The sequence below is a fragment of the Coregonus clupeaformis genome, unplaced genomic scaffold (assembly GCF_020615455.1).
Source record: "Coregonus clupeaformis isolate EN_2021a unplaced genomic scaffold, ASM2061545v1 scaf0779, whole genome shotgun sequence".
Lineage (NCBI taxonomy): Eukaryota > Metazoa > Chordata > Actinopteri > Salmoniformes > Salmonidae > Coregonus > Coregonus clupeaformis.
The window spans coordinates 2,668-17,500 of NW_025534234.1; the positions used below are offsets into that span (position 1 = coordinate 2,668).

At 46.8% G+C, this 14,833-nt stretch overlaps 1 protein-coding gene across 1 annotated transcript in view; it reads right to left on the reverse strand.

The window, feature by feature from the left end:
• Window positions 1-11,587: 11,587 nt before the first annotated feature.
• The window catches only part of LOC121563283 (bifunctional heparan sulfate N-deacetylase/N-sulfotransferase 4), a gene marked incomplete at its 3' end in the record, with an annotated part of 5,283 nt that continues 2,037 nt past the window's right edge, over window positions 11,588-14,833 (reverse strand). Inside the window, exons 3-4 of the mRNA XM_041875247.1 lie at window positions 14,469-14,555; window positions 11,588-12,145 (exon numbers count right to left, since the gene is read on the reverse strand). Of these exons, the coding sequence (XP_041731181.1) occupies window positions 11,588-12,145; window positions 14,469-14,555 (645 nt within the window). The remainder of the gene's footprint in view (window positions 12,146-14,468; window positions 14,556-14,833) is intronic.

Below are 14,833 nucleotides of genomic sequence, written 5' to 3' on the forward strand. Positions count from 1 at the left end.
ATGGCTAGCTAGTATGCTAACTATTCTAGCTAATTAACTGGCTGAATAAGTTGACGACGGACTCGCTCAAGCTGTCGGGACTAACACACAACGTTAGACACGGACACAAACGATCTGCTTGGCGTGTTGACACACTGGTGGTTTGTTGTGGCCGAGTATTGGTGCTAAACCGTGTTGTTGGAGTCCGGCATGCTAGCTGGCTGTGGCGTCTTATGACTAGGTGCCCTGGACGATATTCACGGAAGAATACTGTACCTAGTTAGCTAGCTGAATAAACTAAGTTAGTCTATTCCTAGAAAACATTGAACCGCTGTAGTTTACAACAATTATAGTTTCTGAGGTGGAAGTTGGGAGAGTTATATTTGGGTGTTGTGGTGAGGGGAGGTCCCGTCTCTCCTTTCCCAGATGTTTAGTTCATTTCATTCCGATTTCCTTTGCATTATTGTAGCCATTTTCTGCAGCCTGTCAACTATGCCTCTGCCTATCCCTGTTCTCTCCTCTCCGCACAGGCTATACAAACGCCTCACACCGCGCGGCTGCTGCCTCTCTAACCTGGTGGTCCCTGCACGCACCACCCACGTGGAGTTCCAGGTCACAGGCAGCCTCTGGAACTGCCGTTCTGCTGCCAACAAGGCAGAGTTCATCTCAGCCTATGCTACCCTCCAGTCCCTCGACTTCTTGGCGCTGACGGAAACATGGATTACCACTGAAAACACTGCTACTCCTACTGCTCTCTCCTCGTCTGACCATGTGTTCTCGCATACCCCGAGAGCATCTGGTCAGCGGGGTGGTGGCACAGGAATCCTCATCTCTCCCAAATGGACATTCTCTATTTTTCCCCTGACCCATCTGTCTATCTCCTCATTTGAATTCCATGCTGTCACAGTCACTAGCCCATTTAATCTTAATATCCTTGTCATCTATCGCCCTCCAGGTTCCCTTGGAGAGTTCATCAATGAGCTTGACGCCTTGATAAGTTCCTTTCCTGAGGATGGCTCACCCCTCACAGTTCTGGGGGACTTCAACCTCCCTACATCTACCTTTGACTCATTTCTCTCTGCCTCCTTCTTGCCACTCCTCTCCTCTTTTGACCTCACCCTCTCACCATCCCCCCCCTACTCACAAGGCAGGCAATACGCTTGACCTCATCTTTACTAGATGCTGTTCTTCTACTAATCTCACTGCAACTCCCTTCCATGTCTCCGACCACTACTTTGTATCCTTTTCTCTCTCGCTCTCCTCCAACACTACTCACTCTGCCCCTACTCAGATGGTAATGCACCGTCGCAACCGTCGCTCTCTCTCTCCCGCTACTCTCTCCTCTTCCATCCTATCGTCTCTTCCCTCTGCTCAACCCTTCTCCCTCCAATCTCCTGATTCTGCCTCCTCAACCCTCCTCTCCTCCCTTTCTGCATCCTTTGACTCTCTATGTCCCCTATCTTCCCGCCCGGCTCGGTCCTCCCCTCCTGCTCCGTGGCTTGACGACTCATTGCGAGCTCACAGAACAGGGCTCCGGGCAGCCGAGCGGAAATGGAGGAAAACTAGACTCCCTGCGGACCTGGTATATTTTCACTCCCTCCTCTCTACATTTTCTTCATCTGTTTCTGCTGCTAAGGCCACTTTCTACCACTCTAAATTCCAAGCATCTGCCTCTAACCCTAGGAAGCTCTTTGCCACCTTCTCTTCCCTGCTGAATCCTCCTCCCCCCTCCTCCCTCTCTGTGGATGACTTCGTCAACCATTTTGAAAAGAAGGTTGACGACATCCGATCCTCGTTTGTTAAGTCAAATGACACTGCTGGTCCTGCTCACACTGCCCTACCCTATGCTTTGACTTCTTTCTCCCCTCTCTCTCCAGATAAAATCTTGCGACTTGTGACGGCCGGCCGTCCAACAACCTGCCCGCTTGACCCTATCAATCAATCAATCAATTTTATTTTATATAGCCCTTCTTACATCAGCTAATATCTCGAAGTGCTGTACAGAAACCCAGCCTAAAACCCCAAACAGCTAGTAATGCAGGTGTAGAAGCACGGTGGCTAGGAAAAACTCCCTAGAAAGGCGAAAACCTAGGAAGAAACCTAGAGAGGAACCAGGCTATGAGGGGTGGCCAGTCCTCTTCTGGCTGTGCCGGGTGAAGATTATAACAGAACCATGCCAAGATGTTCAAAAATGTTCATAAGTGACAAGCATGGTCAAATAATAATCAGGAATAAATCTCAGTTGGCTTTTCATAGCCGATCATTAAGAGTTGAAAACAGCAGGTCTGGGACAGGTACAGTGGGGGAAAAAAGTATTTAGTCAGCCACCAATTGTGCAAGTTCTCCCACTTAAAAAGATGAGAGAGGCCTGTAATTTTCATCATAGGTACACGTCAACTATGACAGACAAAATGAGAAAAAAATATCCAGAAAATCACATTGTAGGATTTTTAATGAATTTATTTGCAAATGATGGTGGAAAATAAGTATTTGGTCAATAACAAAAGTTTCTCAATACTTTGTTATATACCCTTTGTTGGCAATGACACAGGTCAAACGTTTTCTGTAAGTCTTCACAAGGTTTTCACACACTGTTGCTGGTATTTTGGCCCATTCCTCCATGCAGATCTCCTCTAGAGCAGTGATGTTTTGGGGCTGTCGCTGGGCAACACCGACTTTCAACTCCCCTCCAAAGATTTTCTATGGGGTTGAGATCTGGAGACTGGCTAGGCCACTCCAGGACCTTGAAATGATTCTTACGAAGCCACTCCTTCGTTGCCCGGGCGGTGTGTTTGGTATCATTGTCATGCTGAAAGACCCAGCCACGTTTCATCTTCAATGCCCTTGCTGATGGAAGGAGGTTTTCACTCAAAATCTCACGATACATGGCCCCATACATTCTTTCCTTTACACGGATCAGTCGTCCTGGTCCCTTTGCAGAAAAAACAGCCCCAAAGCATGATGTTTCCACCCCCATGCTTCACAGTAGGTATGGTGTTCTTTGGATGCAACTCAGCATTCTTTGTCCTCCAAACACGACGAGTTGAGTTTTTACCAAAAAAGTTCTATTTTGGTTTCATCTGACCATATGACATTCTCCCAATCCTCTTCTGGATCATCCAAATGCACTCTAGCAAACTTCAGACGGGCCTGGACATGTACTGGCTTAAGCAGGGGGACACTGCAGGATTTGAGTCCCTGGCAGCGTAGTGTGTTACTGATGGTAGGCTTTGTTACTTTGGTCCCAGCTCTCTGCAGGTCATTCACTAGGTCCCCCCGTGTGGTTCTGGGATTTTTGCTCACCGTTCTTGTGATCATTTTGACCCCACGGTGTGAGATCTTGCGTGGAGCCCCAGATCGAGGGAGATTATCAGTGGTCTTGTATGTCTTCCATTTCCTATAATTGCTCCCACAGTTGATTTCTTCAAACCAAGCTGCTTACCTATTGCAGATTCAGTCTTCCCAGCCTGGTGCAGGTCTACAATTTTGTTTCTGGTGTCCTTTGACAGCTGTTTGGTCTTGGCCATAGTGGAGTTTGGAGTGTGACTGTTTGAGGTTGTGGACAGGTGTCTTTTATACTGATAACAAGTTCAAACAGGTGCCATTAATACAGGTAACGAGTGGAGGACAGAGGAGCCTCTTAAAGAAGAAGTTACAGGTCTGTGAGAGCCAGAAATCGTGCTTGTTTGTAGGTGACCAAATACTTATTATCCACCATAATTTGCAAATAAATTCATTAAAAATCCTACAATGGGATTTTCTGGAATTTTTTTCCTCAATTTGTCTGTCATAGTTGACGTGTACCTATGATGAAAATTACAGGCCTCTCTCATCTTTTTAAGTGGGAGAACTTGCACAATTGGTGGCTGACTAAATACTTTTTTTCCCCACTGTAGGGGTTCCATAACCGCAGGCAGAACAGTTGAAACTGGAATAGCAGCAAGGCCAGGCGGACTGGGGACAGCAAGGAGTCACCACGGCCGGTAGTCCCGACGTATGGTCCTAGGGCTCAGGTCTCTCAGTTGGCTTTTCATAGCCGATCATTAAGAGTTGAAAACAGCAGGTCTGGGACAGGTAGGGGTTTCGTAACCGCAGGCAGAACAGTTGAAACTGGAATAGCAGCAAGGCCAGGCGGACTGGGGACAGCAAGGTGTCATCATGCCCGGTAGTCCTGACGTATGGTCCTAGGGCTCAGGTTCTCAGAGAGAAAGAGAGAACGAGAGAATTAGAGAGAGCATACTTAAATTCACACAGGACACTGGATAAGACAGGAGAAGTACTCCAGGTATAACCAACTAACCCCAGCCCCCCGACACATAAACTACTGCAGCATAAATACTGGAGGCTGAGACAGGAGCGGTCCGGAGACACTGTGGCCCCATCCGAAGAAACCCCGGACAGGGCCAAACAGGAAGGATATAACCCCCACCCACTCTGCCAAAGCACAGCCCCCGCACCACTAGAGGGATATCCTCAACCACCAACTTACAATCCTGAGACAAGGCCGAGTATAGCCCACAGAGGTCTCCACCACAGCACAAACCAAGGGGGGGCGCCAACCCAGACAGGAAGATCACGTCAGTAACTCAACCCACTCAAGTGACGCACCCCTCCCAGGGACGGCATGAAAGAGCACCAGCAAGCCAGTGACTCAGCCCCTGCAACAGGGTTAGAGGCAGAGAACCCCAGTGGAGAGGGGAACCGGCCTGGCAGAGACAGCAAGGGCTGTTCGTTGCTCCAGAGCCTTTCCGTTCACCTTCACACTCCTGGGCCAGACTACACTCAATCATATGACCTACTGAAGAGATAAGTCTTCAGTAAAGACTTAAAGGTTGAGACCGAGTCTGCGTCTCTCACATGGGTAGGCAGACTGTTCCATAAAAATGGAGATCTATAGGAGAAAGCCCTGCCTCCCGCTGTTTGCTTAGAAATTCTAGGGACAATTAGGAGGCCTGCGTCTTGTGACCGTAGCGTACGTATTGGTATGTACGGCAGGACCAACTCGGAAAGATAGGTAGGAGCAAGCCCATGTAACGCTTTATAGGTTAACAGTAAAACCTTGAAATCAGCCCTTGCCTTAACAGGGAAGCCAGTGTAGGGAAGCTAGCACTGGAGTAATATGATCAAATTTCTTGGTTCTAGTCAGGATTCTAGCAGCCGTATTTAGCACTAACTGAAGTTTATTTAGTGCTTTATCCGGGTAGCCGGAAAATAGAGCATTGCAGTAGTCTAACCTAGAAGTAACAAATGCATGGATTAATTTTTCTGCATCATTTTTGGACAGAAAATTTCTGATTTTTGCAATGTTACGTAGATGGAAAAAAAGCTGTCCTTGAAACAGTCTTGATATGTTCGTCAAAAGAGAGATCAGGGTCAAGAGTAACGCCGAGGTCCTTCACAGTTTTATTTGAGACGACTTTACAACCATCAAGATGAATTGTCAGATTTAACAGAAGATCTCTTTGTTTCTTGGGACCTAGAACAAGCATCTCTGTTTTGTCCGAGTTTAAAAGTAAAAAGTTTTCAGCCATCCACTTCCTTATGTCTGAAACACAGGCTTCTAGCGAGGGCAATTTTGGGGCTTCACCATGTTTCATTGAAATGTACAGCTGTGTGTCATCCGCATAGCAGTGAAAGTTAACATTATGTTTTCGAATAACATCCCCAAGAGGTAAAATATATAGTGAAAACAATAGTGGTCCTAAAACGGAACCTTGAGGAACACCGAAATGTACAGTTGATTTGTCGGAGGACAGACCATTCACAGAGACAAACTGATATCTTTCCGACAGGTAAGATCTAAACCAGGCCAGAACTTGTCCGTGTAGACCAATTTGGGTTTCCAGTCTCTCCAAAAGAATGTGGTGATCGATGGTGTCAAAGGCAGCACTAAGGTCTAGTAGCACGAGGACAGATGCAGAGCCTCGGTCTGACGCCATTAAAAGGTCATTTACCACCTTCACAAGTGCAGTCTCAGTGCTATGATGGGGTCTAAAACCAGACTGAAGCATTTCGTATACATTGTTTGTCTTCAGAAAGGCAGTGAGTTGCTGTGCAACAGCTTTTTCTAAAATTTTTGAGAGGAATGGAAGATTCGATATAGGCCGATAGTTTTTTATATTTTCCGGGTCAAGGTTTGGCTTTTTCAAGAGAGGCTTTATCACTGCCACTTTTAGTGAGTTTGGTACACATCCGGTGGATAGAGAGCTGTTTATTATGTTCAACATAGGAGGGCCAAGCACAGGAAGCAGCTCCTTCAGCAGTTTAGTAGGAATAGGATCCAGTATGCAGCTTGAAGGTTTAGAGGCCATGATTATTTTCATCATTGTGTCAAGAGATATAGTACTAAAACACTTAAGTGTCTCTCCCGATCCCAGGCCCTCGCAAGAGCTGTGCAGATCCAGGACAGCTAAGCCCTGGAGGAATACGCAGATTCAAAGAGGAGTCCGTAATTTGCTTTCTAATGGTCATGATCTTTTCCTCAAAGAAGTTCATGAATTTATTACTGCTGAAGTGAAAGCCATCCTCTCTTGGGGAATGCTGCTTTTTAGTTAGCTTTGCAACAGTATCAAAAGAAATTTTGGATTATTCTTATTTTCCTCGATTAAGTTGGAAAAGTAGGATGATCGAGCAGCAGTGAGGGCTCTTCGGTACTGCACAGTACTGTCTTTCCAAGCTAGTCGGAAGACTTCCAGTTTGGTGTGGCGCCATTTCCGTTCCAATTTCCTGGAAGCTTGCTTCAAAGCTCGGGTATTTTCTGTATACCAGGGAGCTAGTTTCTTATGACAAATGTTTTTCGTTTTTAGGGGTGCAACTGCATCTAGGGTATTGCGCAAGGTTAAATTGAGTTCCTCAGTTAAGTGGTTAACTGATTTTTGTCCTCTGACGTCCTTGGGTAGGCAGAAGGAGTCTGGAAGGGCATCAAGGAATTTTTGTGTTGTCTGAGAATTTATAGCACGACTTTTGATGCTCCTTGGTTGGGGTCTGAGCAGATTATTTGTTGCGATTGCAAACGTAATAAAATGGTGGTCCGATAGTCCAGGATTTTGTGGAAAAACATTAAGATCTACAACATTTATTCCATGGGACAAAACTAGGTCCAGAGTATGACTGTGGCAGTGAGTAGGTCCAGAGACATGTTGGACAAAACCCACTGAGTCGATGATGGCTCCGAAAGACTTTTGGAGTGGGTCTGTGGACTTCTCCATGTGAATATTAAAATCACCAAAAATTAGAATATGATCTGCTATGACTACAAGGTCTGATAGGAATTCAGGAAACTCAGAGAGGAACGCTGTATATGGCCCAGGAGGCCTGTAAACAGTAGCTATAAAAAGTGATTGAGTAGGCTGCATAGATTTCATGACTAGAAGCTCAAAAGATGAAAACGCCATTTTTTTTTGGTAAATTGAAATTTGCTATCGTAAATGTTAGCAACACCTCCGCCCTTGCGGGATGCACGGGGAATATGGTCACTAGTGTAACCAGGAGGTGAGGCCTCATTTAACACAGCAAATTCATCAGGCTTAAGCCATGTTTCAGTCAGGCCAATCACATCAAGATTATGATCAGTGATTAGTTCATTGACTATGACTGCCTTTGAAGTGAGGGATCTAACATTAAGTAACCCTATTTTGAGATGTGAGGTATCACGATCTCTTTCAATAATGGCAGGAATGGAGGAGGTCTTTATCCTAATAAGATTGCTAGGGTGAACACCGCCATGTTTAGTTTTGCCCAACCTAGGTCGAGGCACAGACACAGTCTCAATGGGTATGGCTGAGCTGACTACACTGACTATGCTATTGGCAGACTCCACTAAGCTGGCAGGTTGGCTAACAGCCTGCTGCCTGGCCTGCACCCTATTTCACTGTGGGGCTAGAGGAGTTAGAGCCCTATCTATGTTGGTAGATAAGAGGAGAGCACCCCTCCAGCTAGGATGGAGTCCGTCACTCCTCAGCAGGTCAGGCTTGGTCCTGTTTGTGGGTGAGTCCCAGAAAGAGGGCCAATTATCCACAAATGTTATCTTTTGGGAGGGGCAGAAAACAGTTTTCAACCAGCGATTGAGTGCTGAGACTCTGCTGTAGAGCTCGTCACTTCCCCTAACTGGGGAGGGGGCCAGAGACAATTACTCGATGCCGACACATCTTTCTAGCTAATTTACACACTGAAGCTATGTTGCACTTGGTGACCTCTGACTGTTTCATCCTAACATCGTTGGTGCCGACGTGGATAACAATATCTCTATACTCTCTACACTCGCCAGTTTTAGCTTTAGCCAGCACCATCTTTAGATTAGCCTTAACGTCGGTAGCCCTGCCCCCTGGTAAACAGTGTATGATCGCTGGGTGATTCGTTTTAAGTCTAATACTGCGGGTAATGGAGTCGCCAATGACTAGGGTTTTCAATTTGTCAGAGCTAATGGTGGGAGCCTTCGGCGTCTCAGACCCCGTAACGGGAGGAGTAGAGACAAGAGAAGACTCAGACTCAGACTCCGACTCGCTACATAATGGGGAAAACCCGGTTGAAGGTTTCTGTCGGCTGAATGAGCGACACCGGTTGAGCATTCCAACAGTATTTCCCTCCAGAAGCCATGAGAAAGTTGTCCGGCTGCGGGGACTGTGCGGGGGGATTTATACTAACGTTACTGTCTGTACTTACTGGTGGCACAGACGCTGTTTCTTCCTTTCCTACACTGACATTACCCTTGCCTAACGATTGCGTCTGAAGCTGGGCTTGTAGCACAGCTATTCTCGCCGTAAGGCGATCGTTCTCCTGTATATTATGAGTACAGCGACTGCAATTAGAAGACATCATGTTAATGTTACTACTTAGCTTCGGCTGTTGAAGATGTTGACGAACCATGTCCAGATAAAGCGTCCGGAGGAAAAAGTTGAATAAGGGAAAAAAGTTGCGATGGAAAAATGGAAAATAAAGTAAAATTGGCAGCTAAAACGCACAGGAAAATGACTCTTCTGTCTCGGGATAAAACGTCCGGGGTGAAAAAGTTTAACGAAAAAAGATGAGTGAGGACAAAACTAAAAAGTTGGTAAATTTGTTGAACACAGAGATTGATTAAACGTTTATTAAAAGTAAAACGTGAATAGTTTGGCAGGTAGCCAAGTAGCAACAAGCAGCACGGAGACAATGCGGAAGCGAGACGGAAGTCACGTGGTTCAAGGCTGTGATCGATAGGTCTGTGGATTCCACCTGAGGAGACGGGTGTGCTGCTCTGTGCACTGAGAGGATGACGCTATCCCCTCCTCTCTTCTCCAGACCATCTCCGGTGACCTTCTCCCATACCTCACCTCGCTGATCAACTCTTCCTTGACCGCTGGCTATGTCCCTTCCGTCTTCAAGAGAGCGAGAGTTGCACCCCTTCTCAAAAAACCAACACTCGATCCCTCTGATGTCAACAACTACAGACCAGTATCCCTTCTTTCTTTTCTCTCCAAAACTATTGAGCGTGCCATCTTTAGCCAACTCTCTTGCTATCTCTCTCAGAATTACCTTCTTGATCCAAACCAGTCAGGTTTCAAGACTGGTCATTCAACTGAGACTGCTCTTCTCTGTGTCACGGAGGCTCTCCGCACTGCTAAAGCTAACTCTCTCTCCTCTGCTCTTGTCCTTCTAGACCTGTCTGCTGCCTTTGACACTGTGAACCATCAGATCCTCCTCTCCACCCTCTCCGAGCTGGGCATCTCCGGCGCGGCTCACTCTTGGATTGCGTCCTACCTGACCGGTCGCTCCTACCAAGTGGCGTGGCGAGAAGCTGTCTCCGCACCACGTGCTCTCACCACTGGTGTCCCCCAGGGCTCAGTTCTAGGCCCTCTCCTAGTCTCGCTATACACCAAGTCACTTGGCTCTGTCATATCCTCACATGGCCTCTCCTATCATTTCTACGCAGACGACACACAACTAATCTTCTCCTTTCCCCCTTCTGATAACCAGGTGGCGAATCGCATCTCTGCATGTCTGGCAGACATATCAGTATGGATGACGGATCACCACCTCAAGCTGAACCTCGGCAAGACGGAGCTGCTCTTCCTCCCGGGGAAGGACTGCCCGTTCCATGATCTCGCCATCACGGTTGACAACTCCGTTGTGTCTTCCTCCCAGAGTGCGAAGAGCCTTGGCGTGACCCTGGACAACACTCTGTCATTCTCCGCTAACTTCAAGGCGATGACCCGATCCTGTAGGTTCATGCTCTACAAGATTCGGAGAGTACGACCCTGCCTTACACAGGAAGCGGCACAGGTCCTAATCCAGGCACTTGTCATCTCCCGTCTGGATTACTGCAACTCGCTGTTGGCTGGGCTCCCTGCCTGTGCCATTAAACCCCTACAACTCATCCAGAATGCCGCAGCCCGTCTGGTGTTCAACCTTCCCAAGTTCTCTCACGTCACCCCGCTCCTCCGCACACTACACTGGCTTCCAGTTGAAGCTCGCATCTGCTACAAGACCATGGTGCTTGCCTACGGAGCTGTGAGGGGAACGGCACCTCCGTACCTTCAGGCTCTGATCAGTCCCTACACCCAAACGAGGGCATTGCGTTCATCCACCTCTGGCCTGCTGGCTCCCCTTCCTCTGCGGAAGCATAGTTCCCACTCAGCCCAGTCAAAACTGTTCGCTGCTCTGGCACCCCAATGGTGGAACAAGCTCCCTCACGACGCCAGGACAGCGGAGTCACTCACCAACTTCCGGAGACATTTGAAACCCCACCTCTTTAAGGAACACCTGGGATAGGATAAAGTAATCCTTCTACCCCCCCCCTTAACCCCCCCAAAAAATAAATAAATAAATAAATAAATAAATTGTAAGTCGCTCTGGATAAGAGCGTCTGCTAAATGACGTAAATGTAAATGTACAAAAAACAATCCCATCTTTCTATCCCTTCTTCCCAAAACATCAAATAAACCAGAAATACTGACAGAAATACACCACAGTATTCCTGGAAAAGGACTAATAGCTTTAAGCATCAGTTGTCAGAGCACCTTACCGATCACTGCACCTGTACACAGCCCATCTGAAATTAGCCCGCCCAACTACCTCATCCCTTTATTGTTATTTATTTTTGCTCATTTGTACCCCAGTATCTCTATTTGCACATCATCTCTTGCACATCTATCATTCCAGTGTTAATACTAATTGTAATTATTTTGCACTATGGCCTATTTATTGCCTTACCTCCATAACTTGCTACATTTGCACACACTGTATATATATTTATTTCTGTTGTATTTTTGACTTTGTTTTGTTTTACCCCATATGTAACTCTGTGTTGTTGTTTTTATCGCACTGCTTTGCTTTATCTTGGCCAGGTCGCAGTTGTAAATGAGAACTTGTTCTCAACTGGCTTACCTGGTTAAATAAAGGTGAAATAAAAAAAAAATAAAAAAAATATATTACTGACAGAAATACACCACAGTATTCCTGGAAAAGGACTCATATTACTAACAGAAATACACCACAGTATTCCTGGAAAAGGACTGATATTACTGACAGAAATACACCACAGTATTCCTGGAAAAGGACTCATATTACTGACAGAATCAAAACAAACTGATTATAACAGATGACATGACATACACACACTGTCTCCTCCTACCCTGACATCCTTGGTGTTCATGCGTGTTCCTTCCTTCCCAACAAAGATGTCATCTATATCCACCAGGATGTGACGCTCCAACCCCAACGACAACTTCCTGTCTGTGAGGTAAGTGATAGCGTCCACCAATAGGAGCCTGTGTAGCCAGTAGGTCAGGCCGTGTCCGAAGACGACCCTCTGAACCCCGTCAAACAGCCCCACATCCAGCACCACCGTAGCCTGTAGGCCCCAACTGAAACCAGGGACTGGATTATCTATGCTACCCGCTCCGGGGCCTCCCTCCCTGGGCAGCGCCTGGACCTGGACCTGGGCCTGGACAACAGCCTGGTAGGAGGAGTGGTTGGAGGTGAAGGTGGTCCAGTCATCACCAGGGAGAGGTCCACGGTCCGTACCAGCCCGCGTCAGGTGCAGGAGGGGCGAGCGTGACATCACAGAGGCGTCTCGGAGCGCCTGATTGGTCCGTAGCAGCAGGGGTAGACCCCGGAGATTCAGCAGGGGAGGAGAGTTCTGATTGGCTCTGTGGAAGGTGATGATGCCGACTCGGTAACGGAGACAGTACTGGGGGACAACAAGGGACAAAAGTTGGCAAGCGTTAGCTGACAACCAGACAAACGTTAGCAAACGTTAGCTGACAACCATACGAACGTTAGCTAATGTTAGCTGACAACCTGACGAACATTAGCGAACGTTAGCTGACAACCATACGAACGTTAGCTAATGTTAGCTGACAACCAGACAAATGTTAGCAAAAGTTAGCTGACAACCATACGAACGTTAGCTAATGTTAGCTGACAACCGGACAAATGTTTAGCTGACAACAAGATGACACATTCCATTAGTTTTTTGTGTCCAATGTCAGTGAATGCTCATGGCTAACGTTAGCTAACAGTTTGAGAAGGTAATGTGCGGCAAACGTAAGTGAGTGTCAATACAAAAAGTAATCTGTACAAAAATGAGCTTCACCATAACATTTTGGAATGCTCATTGAACTAGTTCAACTGACGTTCTTACTAAGTAATTTACACCTTCCACTACAATCCCTTGAAAAGTGTCCTGCGGATGCAGAGATGTGTGGACATTCGGTATTAAATCCTTTTGTTCAAGCCGACCTAGTGGAAAGTGTAAATTAGGAATGTGAGAAGAGAAGTGGGTCATTTCCCTGTAAAAGTACCCATGAGCACCAACATGTGAAGTTTATAAGATACAATTTTGGTGTCAAATGAAAGCTAAGAGTTTATATTTTGGGGAAATTAAGGCATAGATACGTTTGTCAACCATTTTCCATCCTAAAAATTAGGAATAAGCAAAGGCTTTGATTGGTCACACAGATGGAAAAGGGCTTAAAAAAAACATCCTACTAGAAAATTATTAAAAAGGAATTAGAAATCCATCAAAACACAATCCTTTTGAAGTAAAGGCCCCTTGCCAACTAATATCAACATTTATTTTTCGTTTTTATTAAATGATTTGCCTTCTGTAAGTACAAAATATTGCCTAGTGTCTTGTCATTCTGTTACTGTAAACCCTCATATCTTTAAGATATTTGATCATTTCTCTCCCTCATGAGGGAGGATTATAAAAGGTCAGAGAAATAACAACTAAAAAGGTAGACCTACCAATTAGTTCGTGTTTTTTACCGATTACAATTTTGTTTATGAATTATTAAGTGATTTAGACACATCATACCAAACTTTACATCTGCACTGTTTCTCAAGTAAATGTAAATGTGTTTTAGTAAAATGTTTAATTGGCATTTTGTTAAAAGTAGACTGAATATAAGGGTATGGTTTGTTCAACTTTTCAAATCGATGGTTTTACAATTTAAATTGAGAAAAATGAGTCTCAACGTCACTCTGTTTCCGTGGAATAGCCCAGCGGCTGTCTGTTCCAGGAGTCAGTGTGTAACTCACCTGGCGTAGCAGCTGTCTGTTCCAGGAGTCAGTGTGTAACTCACCTGGTGTAGCAGCTGTCTGTTCCAGGAGTCAGTGTGTAACTCACCTGGCGTAGCAGCTGTCTGTTCCAGGAGTCAGTGTGTAACTCACCTGGCGTAGCGGCTGTCTGTTCCAGGAGTCAGTGTGTAACTCACCTGGCGTAGCGGCTGTCTGTTCCAGGAGTCAGTGTGTAACTCACCTGGCGTAGCAGCTGTCTGTTCCAGGAGTCAGTGTGTAACTCACCTGGTGTAGCAGCTGTCTGTTCCAGGAGTCAGTGTGTAACTCACCTGGCGTAGCGGCTGTCTGTTCCAGGAGTCAGTGTGTAACTCACCTGGCGTAGCGGCTGTCTGTTCCAGGAGTCAGTGTGTAACTCACCTGGCGTAGCGGCTGTCTGTTCCAGGAGTCAGTGTGTAACTCACCTTTGGCGTAGCAGCTGTCTGTTCCAGGAGTCAGTGTGTAACTCACCTGGCGTACCGGCTGTCTGTTCCAGGAGTCAGTGTGTAACTCACCTGGCGTAGCGGCTGTCTGTTCCAGGAGTCAGTGTGTAACTCACCTGGCGTAGCGGCTGTCTGTTCCAGGAGTCAGTGTGTAACTCACCTGGCGTAGCGGCTGTCTGTTCCAGGAGTCAGTGTGTAACTCACCTGGCGTAGCAGCTGTCTGTTCCAGGAGTCAGTGTTGTAACTCACCTGGCGTAGCGGCTGTCTGTTCCAGGAGTCAGTGTGTAACTCACCTGGCGTAGCGGCTGTCTGTTCCAGGAGTCAGTGTGTAACTCACCTGGCGTAGCGGCTGTCTGTTCCAGGAGTCAGTGTGTAACTCACCTGGCGTAGCGGCTGTCTGTTCCAGGAGTCAGTGTGTAACTCACCTGGCGTAGCGGCTGTCTGTTCCAGGAGTCAGTGTGTAACTCACCTGGCGTAGCGGCTGTCTGTTCCAGGAGTCAGTGTGTAACTCACCTGGCGTAGAAGCCGTCTGTTCCAGGAGTCAGTGTGGGCGTACTTCAACAGACTCTCGTAGATAACCAGGATGTAGCGACCACGCCCCTTGAAGAAGAGGACAATGGAAACAACTTGTTACCTTCTGTTGTGTGACCTGTCCTCTGTGACCTGTCCTCATGTAACCACGGCAACGTGAGGTTGGCTTCTGTTGTGTGACCTGTCCTCTGTGATGTCACATGTAACCACGGCAACGTGAGGTTGGCTTCTGTTGTGTGACCTGTCCTCTGTGATCAATGTGCAGGAGGCTAAATATACAGGGGGTACCGGTACCCAGTCAATGTGAGGGGGCACCGGTTAGTCTAGGTAATATGTACATGTAGGTA